The 18,373-nt window shown below is 41.1% G+C and overlaps 2 protein-coding genes across 2 annotated transcripts; both read right to left on the reverse strand.

Moving 5' to 3' along the window:
* Nucleotides 1-724: 724 nt before the first annotated feature.
* vwa10.2 (von Willebrand factor A domain containing 10, tandem duplicate 2) lies at nucleotides 725-12,019 on the reverse strand. The gene is made up of 17 exons (XM_068592239.1): nucleotides 11,831-12,019; nucleotides 10,705-10,912; nucleotides 10,513-10,598; nucleotides 10,302-10,395; nucleotides 9,515-9,643; nucleotides 9,239-9,425; nucleotides 8,720-8,889; nucleotides 8,409-8,521; nucleotides 7,820-7,936; nucleotides 7,497-7,694; nucleotides 7,274-7,409; nucleotides 4,790-4,942; nucleotides 4,587-4,679; nucleotides 4,286-4,395; nucleotides 2,356-2,520; nucleotides 1,721-2,044; nucleotides 725-1,526 (listed from the first exon to the last, which is right to left on the reverse strand). Exons 1-17 carry the CDS (start codon nucleotides 12,017-12,019, stop codon nucleotides 1,086-1,088), a joined length of 2,913 nt encoding a protein of 970 aa, XP_068448340.1. The 3' UTR covers nucleotides 725-1,085.
* Nucleotides 12,020-16,499: 4,480 nt separating this feature from the next.
* Nucleotides 16,500-17,745, reverse strand: LOC137795029 (ecto-ADP-ribosyltransferase 4-like). The gene is made up of 2 exons (XM_068592240.1): nucleotides 17,608-17,745; nucleotides 16,500-17,345 (listed from the first exon to the last, which is right to left on the reverse strand). The coding sequence occupies exons 1-2, from the start codon at nucleotides 17,743-17,745 to the stop codon at nucleotides 16,500-16,502; spliced, it is 984 nt and encodes a 327-aa protein (XP_068448341.1).
* Nucleotides 17,746-18,373: the final 628 nt, after the last annotated feature.

Below are 18,373 nucleotides of genomic sequence, written 5' to 3' on the forward strand. Positions count from 1 at the left end.
GAATCCACCCAAAACAAACACGTATAGTGTGATGGATTTCTAGACTAATTTAGTTTTCTGGTGATATTTTTCCTATTTCTTTTTATTACTGGCTAAGCTCACATTTAAAGTCATGTATAACGTCTATGGTGAAAGAGGTGCTAAGATATTTTACTTTGATAAAAGTAGTATTTGTATACTAAAAACCCAAAATTCCAAGTAAAACTCAAACTTACATGAATCAATACGATCAACTAGTATAACTTAACACTATTTCAGAGATGGAGATACTACTGCTGCGTTGCTGTCACAAGTAACAATATAAGTATAAGACCAAATAAACAAAAGTTATAATGTTATAATGAAAAAAAAACATCCTCATGAACAATTCATTAAAGAGTTAAACACCTAAAATCTCAGCTAATATATTTCATCAGAACTTTGTGTGTGTGGTTTGATTAGACATGACTCATACCTGCAAACATGTAATGGATAACCAGGAGTAGAATTTGTATTTCTCAAACCAAAGAGAATATAATAAAATAGATTTTTTTTTAAAGTTACAGTAGTGTATTTTGAAAAATGAATACTATATTATGTTGAAAAAAGTAAGGGTATAGTATGTGATAAACGTCATGTGCAGGTGTTCAGGTCCTTTAATTGAAGTACACAGAGAAAGTACTGAAGATACACAAAAAAAGTAATCATATAAATTATTATTTGTAATACCTGTACTTCACAGATCAATGATTAGCAATGAGTGTTGAAACAAAAAGCTCTGTATTATTGATTACCCCCATCAACCAACACTTCTCTTTAAACTGAATATCCCCTTCAAACAACAGTATTTCAAAAAGAATTCACGAGACATTAAAAAGAAGAACTAATGTAACTACCTACTGAACCCCTAAAAACAACATGATCTTATTCTGGCCTCCAGCAGCCACTTCTCTAATAGCAGATTCGACATTAGCATCACTCATCCTTGATGACTTTACTTTAATCCGTGGTAATTCAACACATCTGATGAAAACAATGTAAACTATAAAAGACTTGATTCATGTGCTTTAATTCCACATGTACAGTGTAATTTCTCTTTCTCCCGTTTACTTCCACAGGAGAGGAACCGCAACGCTGAGCCAGAGATAGTGTGACATGCTCTGTGTGCGCCCTCCAGTAGACGTTGTGTTAAGTGCAGCTGTCGTAACAGTAGTAACGGGGGCCGTCGTGGCAGACGCTCTCGCCTGTCCCGCACATGTCCCCACATTGCCTACTTTGTCCACAGCAGCCAGCTCTACATTCTGTGAACAGCAGGAGGCGCTGTAGGAAACCACTGTGATGTTCTCACCCCCTGCTCCCACCACTTTGCTGGTATTTAGGGTACCGTTCCCTTTACGGAGGGTGACGCTCTCAATGCCAGTTCCGTTGATGCCGTCGGTGAAATTAGCCATGAATTCCCACTGGGAGGAAGTACAGAGCGATGACGAGGACGGACAACTGGTGGATGAACTAACTACCTGGCACACTGGGCGGTTAATATCTGTCACCTGGAGACACAGAAACAGGACGTTTGAGAGATGAACAAAGAGACGAAACACAAATAAAACTCGTAAGTGTATTATGTATATGACCATTACTCAACGGTAAAATATTTATGTTTCTTGCTCCTCGTGCAGTAACTCGCGACCACATCCTGCTTCCTATAATTCCACATCCACAGTACCTGAGCTTTTCCTCTTACCTTGGCAACGATAGACAACCGGAGGACAGTGTAGTTGATGTCGTTGTCGGCTGTGTTTTCTGCCTCAATGGTGAGGGTCACGTCGGTTCCTGACGCAGCACTGGCTGGTGCTGTTAAGGTGACGGTGCCGTTGGCTTTGCCCCCATCGCCAGCCGCTATGGTAACGGTGCTGGGTGAAGACGAAGTATATCTGCGGTCATTGTTTGCTCGAACTGTGAACGTCCCGGTTGCGGAGTCATTCACAACTCCATTGGTGGTTGTGGTGACTGTGAATGGGACGGAGATGGTGGAGCCGGGTTCAATGATGGTGTTGTTGGCTTGGGCCTAAATAAGAGAGATGAGGACGCGGGGTGAGCAATACAGTGTGAACATTATACTTATTCATCAGCATGCTATAATTTGTATTATTGAGAGGGTGTTATCGACACCAATGTTCATGAGAGTAGACTCAGTTTTACTTATTCATGATGATATTGGTACTATTTTGTTGAGTATATGGATATACTGCTGGTTATTTAACAAAACTTTCCACAAGCTAGTCCAGCAGTCATGAAGACCTGTCAAGGTCATTTACTCTACAAATGCAGAGTCAAAGTGAAGAACCGAGACAAAACACTGAGTATGATTGAGCTCACTGTAACAGAGACGCTGGATGTCTTGATCTTTGTGGAGGCTTGTCTCTGGAAGAGGCTCGATGTTGACCTGGAGGAGGAGCTGCTGTCCTCTCCTTTTAGGCGAACCACAAAGTCACCTGCAGGGACTCCAGTGAATGTCACCAGGAAGTTACCACTTCCCACCGACTGTGGAGCACCAGTAGAGAAAGTATGAGCATGACATCGTCAGAATGACTAGATTTTGTCTAGTTGCAGTTTTTAGTACTATTTGCCTGATATTTCAATGCTTTGCAATTACTTCTAAACAGAACATATAACATCTTTTTATATGGAAAATCAAATGGTATGCAGAAAAGTCGAGTGACGTTACCTAAAGGATCGCTGGACCACAACGTTGACTAACTTCATTTAAATTGCTGAAATACCGTAAAGGCTTGTGAGAAGAGTTTTATCGGCTCAGACAAAATTAAATTTACCGTTAAGTTTATGTGATTACTAGGGCTGGGCACGTTAACGCGTTATAAATGCCTTATCGCAGCAATCCATTAACGGCGACAATGATTTGATCATGCGCTAAGAGCAGGTACTGCACTTTAAATCTCTATGAGGCATACCAGAGCTTTTTAGTCCGGTCCGCATCAATCAAAAAACAAAAATAAATAAATAAGATGCACGCCATAAATGCATTACAACAGCACTGCTTTTACTTTGAAGGCGATTTATGTATGTGCGTGCGCACTTACGTAGCCTCACCAACAGGAGGAGGCCTGCTCAGAAGATGTTTTTGGATCTACCTTCACATGAGAACAAACATTCTCAGTGATAAAGTTCAACAAATGCAGATCCAGATCCTCTCTCACTGATACCTGTCAGCTGTCCTTCACATCTCCACCTCATTCAATCAGACTCCAGTGCACTTATTCAAGCCCAACATTTGCTTTTGTATAAAGTTAATTAATTGCTGGTCTTTAACATTCATCTTTAAAGATATGCAACAAACTGAACATGGACAAAAGAAGGAGTGGCTTGTCCATAACAGGGCTCATAATGTGATTAATCACAAAAACAATCATGTGATTAATCAGTTAAATTTTTTCAACTTTGCCCAACCCTAGTAATTACATAAACCGCGTAACCTCGCCGTCACTTCCGGGCGGCAGCCGTAACATTTCACGAGATCGTTAATAAGAACACTTTGCAAAGTAGGAGTGCAATAAAAGACACTGCCCCGTAACCCTACAAGCTTGTCGGAGTCTCATGAAGCATTAAGAATTCTTGTGTGTCGTATATTAGTACCTGAAAAACCCCAATGTGGCCGGACTGTTTTTCCTACTTCCTTCCTTGTTTTTTGACTACGCTGTCTTCCATGGTAGGGGGAGGATTCTGAGAACGCGTCACATGTCGCATCACATGTCAAGCGGAAATCTATAAACATTGGATACCCACCATCCACCAATCCGACCATGTTTTGGCATAAAGATTATAACTTTTCCATTTTTAACTGAAACTCCTTACAACATCCCAATGATTGTTTTTATAAGATTGTTTAGGTCCTAATCTTTCCAAAAAGGTGTATTATTAGTATGTGGGATATTGTTAAGGCCCTGAACCATACAGTTTGAAAAACTTGGTGACCGCTCAGGGAGGCATTTTTGGGAAATCTTGCTCATATAATACTGGATGTTCATTGAATTTTTAATTCAATTCAGTTTATTTTGTATATCCCAAAATCACAAATACAAGATTTGCCTCAGAGGGCTTTACAATCTGTACACATAATATCCCTGTCCCAGGACCTTTCACAAATAAATTCTAGTATTCAAGCTCATTTGGGGTTAATATGACTACTTGAACAGACCTCACTAAGGCCTCCAGAACCGGGTTTCTCCTCCTCTATGGGGGGGACTTTGGGCTCAAAAGGTTAAATTCTCAAATGTAATGTGTGACATGCCTGCAGTGATCCGTTGACCTCTGTTGGCCCTGAGCTGTCAAACAGAGTGACCTCCGTGACCTTTACGGTGTCACTTCCTGTCACAGAGACCAAGAGGCTGGCATTACCACCTGAAAGTTGAGGCAAGAGAGAAGGGGAAACCAGATGAGTGTGACTGCTCAAATATCAGACTTAAACAGTGTTTATACATAAGCAAACAACTATACAAGAGAACTGAGACACCCCTTTATACACACACACACTAATTGTACAAACTGTAAAAATAAATTATTATAATTATATAATTATTAAGTGCTCTGACCTGAGAAAAGACGTCCCTCCTTTAGACTGAAGTCCCCGTGGGCTCCCTCATGAGCTTCCACAAGATTAAAAATGAAGTTCACTGAGCTTTGACCTATTGGCCATATACACAGCTAAGATCATTATAAAATGTAGTACAATTGTTTGAAAATATTCTCATATAATTCTCACAGGTTAACAAGTGATATATATTCTTCTACTGACCTGTGACCTTCACAGAATAGGGTTCACTAGAGTTAACTCTAATTTCCCATAAGCCGGTTTGATTGTCAGTGTTGAGGCTTAAACGCCGTAGGTTTCCTGCTGTGGTGAAAGATGCCAGAGGACCACTGGACTGACTGGAACTCTGAGATACACCTAGAGGAAAGAAATATGTTAAAATAACACTTTGGTTGACCAGAAAAACCAAGCTAAACATGCTCTAATGAAGGAATACGGTAATTTAGTGGGGTATGCTCCCCAGAGAAGGGAGAATAGGGCTTAGGCTGGCTCCTCCCCCAAACAGCGCCAATTTAAGGCACCTGTTGTCATAGACTCACTCCCTTTTGCCCCCTGTCCTGGCCTTGTGGTTGCTCACAGTGAGTTTTTAGATATTCATTTATAGTACTTCCATATGACTACGAAACAGTCAGAATTTTTATTTTTATTTTGCAGCATTGTTTATAGGTTCACCTGCTGCTGTTTTGCCATCCATTTGATCTGTTTGCTATGCCTGTTTTGTTTTGCCTGCTTTGTTTTTCCGGTTCTACTGTTTGCATATTTTGCCAAGCCCATTTGTCTGTTTTGCTGTCCTGCATGTTTTGGCTTTTAGTTTGTTTTTGATGATTTGCTATAATTCCTTGAACTTCTGATTAATTTTATAAAACCAAATGTAAATATTAGTAATAAAACTGTCTTTTAAAAAAAATGTTAAACTTATATTTCTCATGGTGTAAGTCCTCAAGGCCCCATTTTTCGTACATGGTTTAACAAAGTAAACTCAAATGTTCTATAATCCAGATACCGATATGATTGACGTCAAGCTATGTCAGTTCTTCAAAGGCTGAAACGCCCTCAAATGGTCTCGTTCTTTGTAACCAGACGTCAGTCCTCAGGATAATTGGGCATGCATGTTCCTCTTCAAAAGGGAGCAAAGTCGAACGTCAAATTTATGATGTTCTCTTGCTACAATGGCAAATGAAATCCGAGTGTCACTTTTCTCCGGTGACGAGCAGGAGATGATCAGCGCTTCCGTAGCCTCACCGGACAATTTGCCGACTTGAGCCTGACGTGAAAACATGTATCGATTTTTCTCACTTAGGAAAAAAAACTGAATTGAAACATGAAAAGCAGTAATTACCTTTGTATAAAGCTAATTAATTGCTGGTATTTAACATACATCTTTGGTAAGCAACAAACTGAACATGGACAGGAGTGGCTTGTCCCTCACAGGGACCCTTACTACTGAACAGTATCTGTTCAGAGAATAAAAAAAGAAAACATATTTATAAACTATGTATGTTAACTTGTTGTTGCTCCAGAGTGCTATCATATTGTTGTGATGACATTACTTTAAAATAAAAGCGTGCAATACACTAGTTTTTACTTCATTATTAAATTTGATCATGCAATTAATCAGTATTTTTTTTAACTTTGCCCATCCCTAGAATATTCGCATCGCAAAATATCACACAAGTAAATGTCAGTGTTTGGAAAATGTATGGGCTAATTTTAAGTGCATCATCACCCAAATTAATCAGATTATATTTATTAAAATGTGCCTGCTGGCAGTAGTAAACCAATATACTTATGAGGATATATATACTAAATGCGTGTATTATGTACTATATACAGTTTGTCTATATTAATGTGTGTGGATTACATATAACTTGGAGTTTAAATGTGTATGAGCGGATCAGTATGTATTATTCATAATCAGAAATTTAATCAATTGAAGCTGTGAAAAGAAATTGTGTGTGATTCTCTATGTTCTTATGAGTCCACCGTAATCATGTTCTACAATGATATGTATGGTTTACTAATAACACTGATATAATTATGAGTGCCTTCGACACGTCCATAAGTTTCTTAAGCGCTAAATAAACGTTACGAACAGCACGGCATGCAGCGGCTTTCACGATGTTCTCCGATTTGCTGACACAAACATGTACCTGTGGCCTTGTGCCTTTTTAATTTTTTTAAATTTTTTTTAACACAATCCTTCTGTGATCCAGTTTGTGTAAAGTATGTGAGACGGCCAACACTCGACTGTGCCATGTGGTGTTGAATGTACGGCTTCAGAAAGTTTAGTAAATAAATGAGTCCTTGTCGGCAGAATCGATAGCGCTCATACAGGAAGTCATCATGATGTGAGAACGGATCTTGGCGATCTGGAGGCACTTTCTCCCCATAAAACTAATATAGTTAATATCGCTCCTTCATCAATGAGGAAGGAAGCTGCTTTTTGTCTGGGAGGAGTGGCCAACTTATCCAGTAAACTTTTACTAAACCTGCTCGGGACCAGATTAAGGGATCTACATGTGTAGCTATGGTGATATTTCTAAACTTGCTTCAAAAAGCCTCACGTGTCATCTCATCAAAATTATCCAGCTGACTCAGTAAACCAGGTACGAAAAATAGGGCCGAGGTGGCGTTGTTGGTTCCCCTTTCATTCCCTCTTCCCCTAATGCTCCGTCACATTCACAACACCTGTTGAGCTGGTGAGATCAAAAGTGAGAGATGATGTTCCTGTGATGTAGGCAGTCAGGTTCCTGAGAGATCCATCAACGGTAAATGTAAAATTATCCGGCTGTCCTGGATTACTCACTACCTGAAAAACTGTCACCTGAAAAAGAAGTGACATAAACATCTAGTTTATGTACTGTACAGTAGCATCTTTCATCAGGTAGGATTTTCCTCGTCGATGTCTTACCACAGCAGTGGCTGATGAATCCCTTATGACACTTGTAGCCACAGAGAGGTCTGACTTGGTGACCTCAATGGCCTGACCTCCAGAGGCCTGGGCGAGGTCACGGTACAGCTGAGTGTCTAATTGGCTCAATGAACGTGAACTCTGAGAATTTCTGCGGCGCCGTCGACTAACCAGGACGTCTGTCAACATGAAAGTAACCTAAAGTACACAGATAGAAAAAAAGACACACACATATCCACAATTGTGAACATACTATTTCATAGTTTGTTTATGGAATGTGTTGACATTTAGAGAGCAGTGATGGTTAAAAAGTAAACGCTTACCACAGACTTGGAGCTCTCTATAAGGGCTGCGATGGTGCTTTCCAGGTAAGCATCTTTAGCTGGAGCATCAGTGAAGACAAAAATCTCAGAGGAGGGTGGAGCACCAGTCAGGGCAAGCTGACGGAGACAAACACATTTATTTGTCAATCTAAAGTGTCTTTATTGAATAAACTAAAACAACATCCATTGCATAATCCAAACTGCTTATCCTATATTAGCGTCGCGGGGCACTGCAGCCGATCCCAGCTGTCAATGTGCGAAGGCAGGGTTCACCCTGCAAGTCGCCAGTCCATCGCAGGACAGACATGGAGACATACAGCCATTTACACCTACGGGCAATTTAGAGTCCAATTAACCTAAGCTGCAAGTCTTTGGACTGTGAGAGGAAGCCGAAGAACCTTGAGGGAACCTATGCTGACACGGGGAGAACAGCAAACTCCACACAGAAGGACCTGCAAGACCAGTATTTGAACCCCGGCCCCTCTTGCTGTGAGGCGACAGTGCTAGCCACTTTTATATTCACGTTTGGATTAATATTGCATTCAAGGCTTGGCAATAATTTAGCTTGATATTTTATCATTCATCACACCTGCAGTCCAGACAAGCACAACTCTGGGTTGTCTCCTCCTCCACTTGCAGACAGCTTGTTGATGTTGTCTTTGAAAGTATCTGCATCGGTTGTCATAATCAGAGGTCCAAAACCTGGAAATAGAATAGATAACAGTTACCAGTAAACACACAGTTTACAATGGAACAAAAAACTATTGCAATTTTATAAAATGTTCTTAATGTGTACGTAAAACAAGAAATAAATTACTTTATATGGAAGCGGCATAAACTCGTAAATTCTACTTAAAAAGGATCAAACTTCACTCCTGAACTACAGACAGATGTCTGTACCTGGGTCATTGAAGGGTACCAATATGTAGGCGGATGGCTCCTGCTGGGTTCCCCTCTTACTGTCAATGATGTCGAAGGAGACTCTCTTTGCCTCGGCGATGTCATCGCTCATACTGCCTGTGGTGTCAATGACAAAACACAGCGCAGAGGACTGGGAGAGGCCCATCAACCTGTATGAACACCAGAGAGACAAAGCATTACTTTACACAGCTGATCGAGCAGATTTCATCTGTCACTAATCAATGGTTTCCATTTGACCTTGCGCACAGAAATTTTTTTTTAGAAGCAGCCCAGTAAACAGATGTAGGACACCGACCATTCTGATTAAAGCTCAGATAGTTTGCAAAAATCCAGAAATCTGGGAGACATATAATTTACTTTATTTCAAAGGGAAGCATTTTCTTTGCTTTAATTTGGTGTAATTTGTCCACCCCACATTCATCCTTCAGTAGCCATATGGTTTTTTTTGCGGTTGTGTAGGTTTTCATATAGCTGATGTCACGTGACGTCGGCCCGTACCGCAGGAAGTTCTTGTCTCCGGAAACTAGTCTGATGTCCTCCAGTAGCTCCATCGTGGCCTTCACAGCCAAATCTGCTGCTTTGTGGTGAAGTGAGCCATGACTGGACCCGACATCATCCTTATTGATGCCTCCCACTGGGTCACGTGTGCTCGTCTGATCAAGTGATCCACCGTGGCTGCATTTACCTTTCAGCAGAGAGAATATGTTTGTTAGTTTACGTCAAAAGATCTTATGGTGCAACAGAACAAACACGTGGATGTCTCCTTGAAGTCACCTGCAGGTTTCTCTGGGGAGAAGACGTTGAAGTACCCTGAAGTGAGAAGCCCCTGCTGCAGCAGGTCAGGCAGGAGGTTGTTCTCACAGTTTCCTCCTGTACAGTTTCTACATGTCGGTGTCGTTGGGCCTGCAGCAAATTCAAGAACAAAAAAAGATGTAAACTGGCACGGTTAACTCATCTGAAAACATTGGGTAACGTTTCCGAAACAATATAGTTTCACAAACACATTTTACACGTTACACAAGAGAAGTATACCTATAAGTGGCGGGCTATCAGGGCCAGCTAACCCTTCTCTGCTGGCCTAAACAGAATCACAAAGTTACAGCTATTTCATTATGGACGTGGATTTACTTTATGCCTTTTTTTTATGGAGGGGATCCTCACCGGCGTCAATGTCGCGCACTTCTTAACTGTTAACAAAGAGAAAGATGGTCTTTGTCTTTATTAAGTGAACAGCATTGAGTGAGTGAACTGTTTTTTTTTCTGCTTTTTGTGTTGTTGTTTTTTACCCCGCTTGGCTCTCCCACTGCACCCACCGTTGATGCCACTGCCTCCACGGAGCAGCTAAGTTAGGCTACGCTAGGCTAGCTGCGTATGTTGAATATTGATTTTCAATTGTGGATTGTGTGATTAAATGCATACCACGACAGGATGGGTATTTATTGACTGACAGGTGACAGATAAACGAATGTGCCTCAAGCATGTACAGTAAACAGTAACTAGGCAACATGTTTGTGTTCAAGAGTTGATACCATCAGACTCTATAATTGACTACCATTCCTACCTGCCAAGTTCTGCAGTGGTTGGTCTGGTTTGATCAGAGTGCTGTAAGGAGCATTGTTCCCCAGCTCCACCCAGTTGCTGTGGCTGTAGAAGTCCTTAATGTACAGAGCCAGAAACATCATTTAGCGCATCATTACTGCTTGCTGTTATGATCATGTCTCTCACGTTTAAAAAAATGAAACCACTGTCCAAATAACAATCTTAAATCTCACCTGTAGGGTATGAAAGACTCCTCCAAGTTGAAACCTCCCTGTGATGAAATTTTCCAGCTTCACACTGGCCTTCACAGCAGACACACCTTAGTGGCAGAATAGAGAACAACGAGAGTTAACTGAAAACTGAACTATTTTCCTAATTGTGATTTCATGGATGTCTTCAGTGGGAAAGCAATGTTTGACGTCTACCTGCTGTTATGACATCCCGCCCTCCCTGGAAGGTCTCAGCATCAAAATGGTGCGCTTCACTCAGCGCATAAATCAAATCCACGTTTGCGTTGCTGAAGTACATGTCGGCAATGAACGCTGTGAAAATGACAGTCGAGAGCAGAGAGCTGGAGGTGCCTGTTGAGGAACAAGCCTCTTGCACCATGCCAGTTGACAGGCTGTCATCAATCTGGAAACAAAGACATGACATAAATTACTGAGTGCACTTTGTAATATCGATCCTAGTTCTGAGGAGAAACTATGTGAGTGATCTGGGCACAGATGACAAAGTGGAAGTCAGAGCTCACAGAGGGAGCGGTTTGCCAAAAGAATGACAACAATACCTCCAGGGGGCGTCTCTCGAAAACTTATGTTACTGCTAGAGTAAAATATGCTCTTGGTTTAGCTGTAATAAATTAATTGATTAATTCATGATTTTCCATTATTGTGTCAAAAAGGGTTGACCCTATTGTTTCTTCAGTCAAACTACATGTTTGATTGCCCCTCTCTCTTGGGGAAACACCACCACAAGGTTACATGTGGAGAAATTGTGCTTATGTCATAGAAATAATAATAAAACTATGTATATTACATCATTTTAGTGTAGCTTTTTTGAGTCACAGTCAGGCCGTCCCTCAGAGACAGCAAGCCGTACTCTTGTGTTCCAGTCTAATGCAATTTTGCGCTAAACTGTTTTTAATATAATGATAATAGAGACGCATGTATCTCCATCTTCCAGTAGTTTTGCCTCAGAAAAACTATGTGAGTGATCTGGGCGCAGATGTCAAAGTGGAAGCCAGAGCTAAAAAAGGGAGTTTGCTAAAAAACAACATTACCTCCAGGGGTGCCTCCAGAAACCGTAAGTTACTGCAAGAGCAAACTATGCACTTGGTTTAGTTGTAATTAATTAATGTTTTTCCATCATTGTGTCCAAAGGGTTGACCCTAACTTCCTTCAGTCAAACTGTTGGATTGATTGCCCCAACTCTTGCACAAACATTCTTTTAAATCACCACCACCACAATATAAGTGGAGAAATTGTTTACATATAGAAAACATTATAAAAAATACATATAATACATCATTTCGCTGTGGCTTTTTTGACTCACTGTCAGGCTGAAGTCCCGTCCCTCAGAGGCGGCAATATCTCGGCAGACCTCAGCCGTCTTTCTGAGGACTGCCCTTTGTGTGATCTCACGGTGAGTGGTGGAATCCCCTTCAAATGAGAAGAGGGGTTTGAAGCTGTAAGTGACAGCTGGCAGGGAGATGGCCAACGCCACCGTGAACCAGACTGCCATGATGAGCACTGAAGTTGGACAGGAAGAAATCTGAATTATACTTTCTCCAAACCTTCTCAACTGTTCCAACTCCTCCCCATACCTGTTTGTTTTCCTTCACCTTTTTGTACAAAACAACTGGGTGGTTACGGGCGGTGAACCAGTTGTACTGAGGACGGAAAACACCTGAGGAAGAAATAGAAAGTGAAAGTCAGGAATGTATTTTACATTTTACAACAAACACAGTTACCAACTAGAATTGGTGTGATATCCAGAGATTACGTTAAAACATTTAACACGACTACGACTACTTTCTAATTCAAACTAGAACATATGTAAGATTACTCATGTTTACTACCAATTAACTACACACAATTAACGATACACAAATGCAAATATATTTCACATACTCTTACCCGTGCTACTTTGCGTTTTAGCAATTCGGCCTTATTCAGACGTTGCCACGATTCAGTCTTCCTTTATTAGCATTGTGTGACACAATGTGTGTGCGTGTGTGTGCTGAGAGACAGTGTGTGCCCTCATTCTTGTGTGTGCATCTGTCGTAAAGTGACTGAACTAAGGAATAGAACTCCCATCCCGTTGGGGAAATGCTGCGCTGGTCACAATAGAGGGCAGGTGACGAAAAACTAATCTACAGGTTCACTATGGTATTCATAAAGAGAGACTTCGCAATTGTAATTTGGAACATAGAAATGCAAGAAATGCAAGAAAGTTCTTCTTCTCTGACATCATAACCAAAAAACAATAACAATGCACGCGCCTTATTTGCTGCTGTTAATAGGCTAACAAACCCTTCGGTGTCAATAGCTGCTACGCTCCAATCCAAAATTCAGAAAATTAGACAAGCAGTTGGTGGCTTTACACCAATCACAGGATATGTGTTGTCCCTATCTTTAAATATTTAGAGAAACTTGTCCATGCATTTATCTTCAGTAGACTTGACTACATGTAATGGTGTGTCAAACAAAGAATTGACCTTAAAATCCTGCTGCTGGTTTTTAAAGCAATGAATAGTTTATGAGGGCCTAAATACGTTTGTGGTCTGCTGTTACCTTGTGAACCATCCCGACCCCTCACGTCGTCTGGTTCTGGTCTACTTTCTGTTCCAAGAGTCAGAACTAACTGTGGAGAGGCAGCGTTCAGCTTTGCTGCTCCACATATCTGGAACAAAGTCCCTGAAAGCTGCAGGTCTGCTGAGACCCTCAAATCCTTTAAATCCAGAAGACATTTTTGTTTAAGGTTGCCTTTAATTGAACCAGACTCAATTGCGGCAAGTGGATTTAATTTTTTTCAACTGCACTGCAACTTTTATTCATTTTATTTAGCTTTTTTAAATCTGCATAATGTTTGGCTTTATGGTTTTATGTGAAGCACTTTGAATCGCCTTGTTGTTAAAATGTGCTGTACAAATGCGCCCTCATTTTTCTCTCTTATAGTTGCGTCTGTCTTCAGTAACTGAGCTGAGGAATAGAACTCCCACACATTTTTGTCTGCGTGTGTATGCCGTTGCTTTGCTTTGCATGTAATACATGTTATTGTAAGGACAACATTAATCAATCAATCCATCTGTTGTGAGCGGCACACCCAATCACACGTAGACACACATTCACTTCAATGGGCAATCTGTGTCCAGCTTAAGGAACACTTAAAACATGTCCGTGTATCAATACGGAGCTGGTTAGCTTAGCATAAAGACTGGAAAGCGGGGGAAAAAGCTAGCCTGGCATCCATTCAATTCAATTCAGTTTCTTTGATGTAGTCCAAATCGCAAATTACAAAGTTTGTGTGTGGTAGGAGATGATGACAGACACTGTGGCCGGTACAGTCGGTAAAGTGGAGTAAGATCATTTTTGGATGTAGCATGTTTGTCTTTAAAGTTTTTCCCATTTGGAATACCTGTAAAATAAAGAATGGAATTCACCTCTGATAATAAGATTTATATCACACACACACACACACACACACACACACACACACACACACACACACACACACACACACACACACCCACACACACACACACACACACAAATGTGTTTATTAGATTTTCCTCTGTTGCTCCACAGCAAATGGCAGCCATGCTCTTTTACATAGCATCTTATATCGTTATCTGTCCAATCTTAAAGAAACACACCCACATACTGTTTAGCAATGTATGCTTTGTTCCAACAGACCTGATACTATCAGTGTTTTGACATGTTGTTGATGATGCATTGAGAAAACTATGTCTCCATTGGATGTGTCATCGTCCGAAGCTTATGTCACAGTTGCAAAATGTAATTTGTATGAAACTGACAATTATTAGGCGAGAATCCATAGGAGGTGATTTTAGTTTTAGTTTTTTACAAATTTCTAAACCCTTCTGAAATCCGTTGTGGCTGTTCAAGTTATGGTGTAAACACATACTTCGCTTTTGATTTCATTACTAAAATGTCACTCCTGTGCTAATCGGATTGGGATGCACGGTACATAATCTCAAATGAAAGAAACTCGAGAACGTTTACACTCGCACGTACACAGTGGCACATCTGGTGGAATGCAGGTCAAAATCTGTCTGCATGTTGTCACAAAATCCTGTTCAACAGCATATTTTGTACCTCACCTTTATTTGATATGTAAGTCTTTTTACACAAAGAAGTCTAAGACTACATAGTCAAGAAGATAAACTTCCTGAACGGGGAGCTGAAGTAGCTGACCTACTTTGACCTCTTCACTGCTTTGCTCATCAACAAAGTATTGTGAAATCTCGGAGAAGAATGTGAATATGATTGCGACATCGACACGTGACGTTGATCAGTTATCAATCACACGGTGAAATGTGTTGCTTATTGCATGATGTTTAGTGGGTATCAGGCTGCGCCGTCATTCAATTCAGTTTATTTTGTATAGGCTTTACAATCTGTACACATACGACATCCCTGCCCCAGGACCTCACATCGGGTCATGAAGCTACTGGACCAGAGGACACCCTTCACTAGATCGGAGCTGTATTTGAACTTGTGCGTCACCAACAACTGTGCTGACATACCTGTTCCTTCAAGTACATTCAAACACAGCCATCACTGTACGTCTCTACAGTAACCGCAGATACATTACATTTCTTCCAGCTGATACACTGAATGTTCACATTTCTGAACCGTGATAGATTTCTTAAATACCTTTCATCATGTTTGCAGAAACGCACAATAAATGACCATTCTTATGTCGTTAGGTATCAAATTTAGACTTACTTTTGGTTTGATAACAACGGCAATCTCCTTGGTAAAAGTCCTGTTTGTCCGTTCATCCCACCGTCCTTCAGTGAACTTTGTTGCTCGTTATGCTCGTTCTTAAAACCAAATAACTTTCAATATAGGTCAATTTATATCCTACGTCCAACTCAACACATTGCTGAATATGTGTGAATCACACACCGGCCCCTTGTCGATTAGAAAGGCCTCATTTTGACATTTTGACCTTGGAGCATTACGTCGACTGACACTGGAAACATTAGAGGAGAATGAATGTGAGCGCCTCAAATTTCTTTACCCACCGTGACAGTGTGGCTGGTATTGTTTTCACCTTGTGCTCTTGGAGACACCACCAGAGAAGCAGTTTTGAGTACTTTGCCAGGTGTCACCGTGCTTGTCTGTTTGTGGTCATATTTTGGTACAGTGATAGCAACCGCGCAGGGTGCAGTCACGCAACTGTTATTCGAGACTAAAATGCACGCTGAGTTTGAAGATGGGTGTGGTCTGAGCAAGGGCAACATAAAAGACTATCAATTTTGTTCTGAAAAATTACACCTTATGTAATATAAAATACATCATACACTTTGGTTGTGCCATCTTCTAATAATATTCCATGATTTAGAGGGCACAAAGTTTACAACATGCAGACAGAGGAGAGAAGATAAGAGAGAGATACTGGAGAGTATCTCGCGATGGGATCACACCAGCCGTGACGCCAAATCCTTGGGCTCCCTTGCTCGGACAACACCCATCTTTGAACTCAGCCTTCAGTTCAACTACACACATGTAAGGTTTCATGAATGCATCGAGCGACTCACTCTATCTTCCACGTTTTATCGATTGAATGATGTTAAAAGGGCAATAAACTTTGTCGACTAACAAGCAGACTGAGACATTGCCTTTCAGATATGTTGCCTTGTCCAATACTCTTTAATGACACACATTTTTAATCCAGGTCTTCATATGCATGTTCTATTATAATCTCAGTGAAGACACTGTATCCCTCGGAGCACATCACACATCGCTGCTAATTCATCTGCAACAAGCTAAGCCGAAGTAAGTAACAGAGAAACTGCATTACAACATGGCAAGTCTGAAATTTAAACCAACACCATTTTCAAATGTTACATGATACAATTATGAACATTAACCTTTTGTTTTTCCTTCCCTCTTCCGACACATCATCACATTTCGAACTGTCTGTCATAATGTGATTGCTAAAGCTAAAGGAACAAATCAAATCTGACCCTTTAAATGACACCACCGGCTGGGTGAGTGCTGTTATGAAAAGACGGGGCACTGTGAACAGACGTTTTCTTATGGCGTTCGAACGCCGTCACAATAACAAAGGGTAGCAAAAGAGATCCAATAATCGTGCACGCGATGGCAAGAATGAGCCAGAACCCGTCAACTGGTAATGCGGATATCGGATGCAACATATTGCTCTCTCGGTCATAGACGCAGTTCAGGTTGCTCTCCAGTCTGTAGAGGACTTCACACATCCGCGTATCCGCCTCTGATTCTGTGACTCTGAAAACCTCATAGGGAGGAATCAGCACCTGGCTGTTGAGCTTCAGGGCGGAGTAAGGCGTGACGTCGGCTCCGAAACATGTGAATACTTCAAAACATGAAGCGCCCCTTCCAAAGCTCCACCCGTCAGAACCTAACACAAAGGTACTGAAACGAATCGCTTCTTTAGAGATGTTGGGATTTAAAAGTGTCTCTGTTCTGTAATTTGTGCGGAGACATGTCACCTGACTGTGCCTCAGGATCTGAACGGCTTCACTGAGGGACACGGAAAGAGAGCGGCGCTCCAATGTCTGCTTTTGTCGTCTTCCAGTTCTTTCTTCGAGGTTTTGCTGCGCAGGTTGCAGCAGAATGTTTGTGTACACGTATATGGCCACTGAATGGCGTTTCTCCATGTACATGTGTGCGGGCTCTCTGGCTCTTTGCTCTGCTTCGCTCCAGGCTCGACTGAAGTTTGTACGAGAGTCCCATTGCTGCGTCACGGCTTCATCGGTCACAGCTGCAGCTTCGGATCTGCAGTCGTCGTACGCGTTGTCATTCAGGTCATGGGTCAGATCCAGCGTGAAACGCTGAAATGAGGAGAGACTTGCTGTTCAGTATTCATCCAGTAGATGGACATGTACGCTCAATGAACAGTATTAGGCTGGAACCTCTTTTGCACAGACCTTAAAAAACAATTCCAGATAATAGCAATAGTTATTTTAAAAGTACGTACTTAAAAATGGGGAATGCGTGTGTTTTTTTTGTTTTTTTTTCAAACACTACCTTTTATTTCTATTTATTTTCTATTATTTATGTCCTATAACTGTCAAACATGTAGTGTATAAATACCTCTCCAACCATATTCTGCCAGCTGAGCGTCAGATAGACGACAACAAAGGTCAGCAGTCCCACCAAAAGAACAAGAGACGTAATGGCACATGCTGATAAAGTTTTTCTCTGACATGCTTGCCTCTCCCTGGAAGGCATTGTGTATCTGAAACAGAGGGAATCTGTTGTTTAAACCAGAAGAACTAAAAACAGAGAAGATGTGAGTTAAACATAAACTTGCAGGGCCTCAACTGGAACTGAGCGCTGTACTGTAAGATATGCCATTTCATCCAAATATATCCTACTGTATCATTTCACGTTGAATCTACTTAAAAGGATTGTAACTCCATGTTAAGCACATCATATCAAGCTGTGCTGTAAGAACAGTTGATCTGAATACAAATAAAGGTGTGGAACTGTGCTGTAAAGTTATTTGGAGCTTAACTCTTGACTCTGTGAAAGGCAAACACGCTAAAGTTGATGCATATAAATCAGTATTGGTTAGCACAAGGCATCCCAGTTTGAAAACAGTAGACGTTTTTAAAATGTTCTTATAACTTACCACATCCTAAGCAGCACTATGATGAAGTATTGTCTTTTATGTGATGAGATGAGCTGAGATCTTCCTTTTCTCTCCCTAAAACTGTTTTAGTCAGTGCGTTTTGTCTTTCCCAACACAATGACATAAACTATCTTTCTTTGTTTTCACCTGAGCGAGCCACCAAACAGGATTTACTCGTGTTACCACATGTGGAACCTTCCTCTGGTAGTGCACGCTGTGCAATGA

This window comes from Clinocottus analis, unplaced genomic scaffold (genome assembly GCF_023055335.1).
Source record: "Clinocottus analis isolate CAN_PGR_092001 unplaced genomic scaffold, fCliAna1.0.p SCAF_27, whole genome shotgun sequence".
Lineage (NCBI taxonomy): Eukaryota > Metazoa > Chordata > Actinopteri > Perciformes > Cottidae > Clinocottus > Clinocottus analis.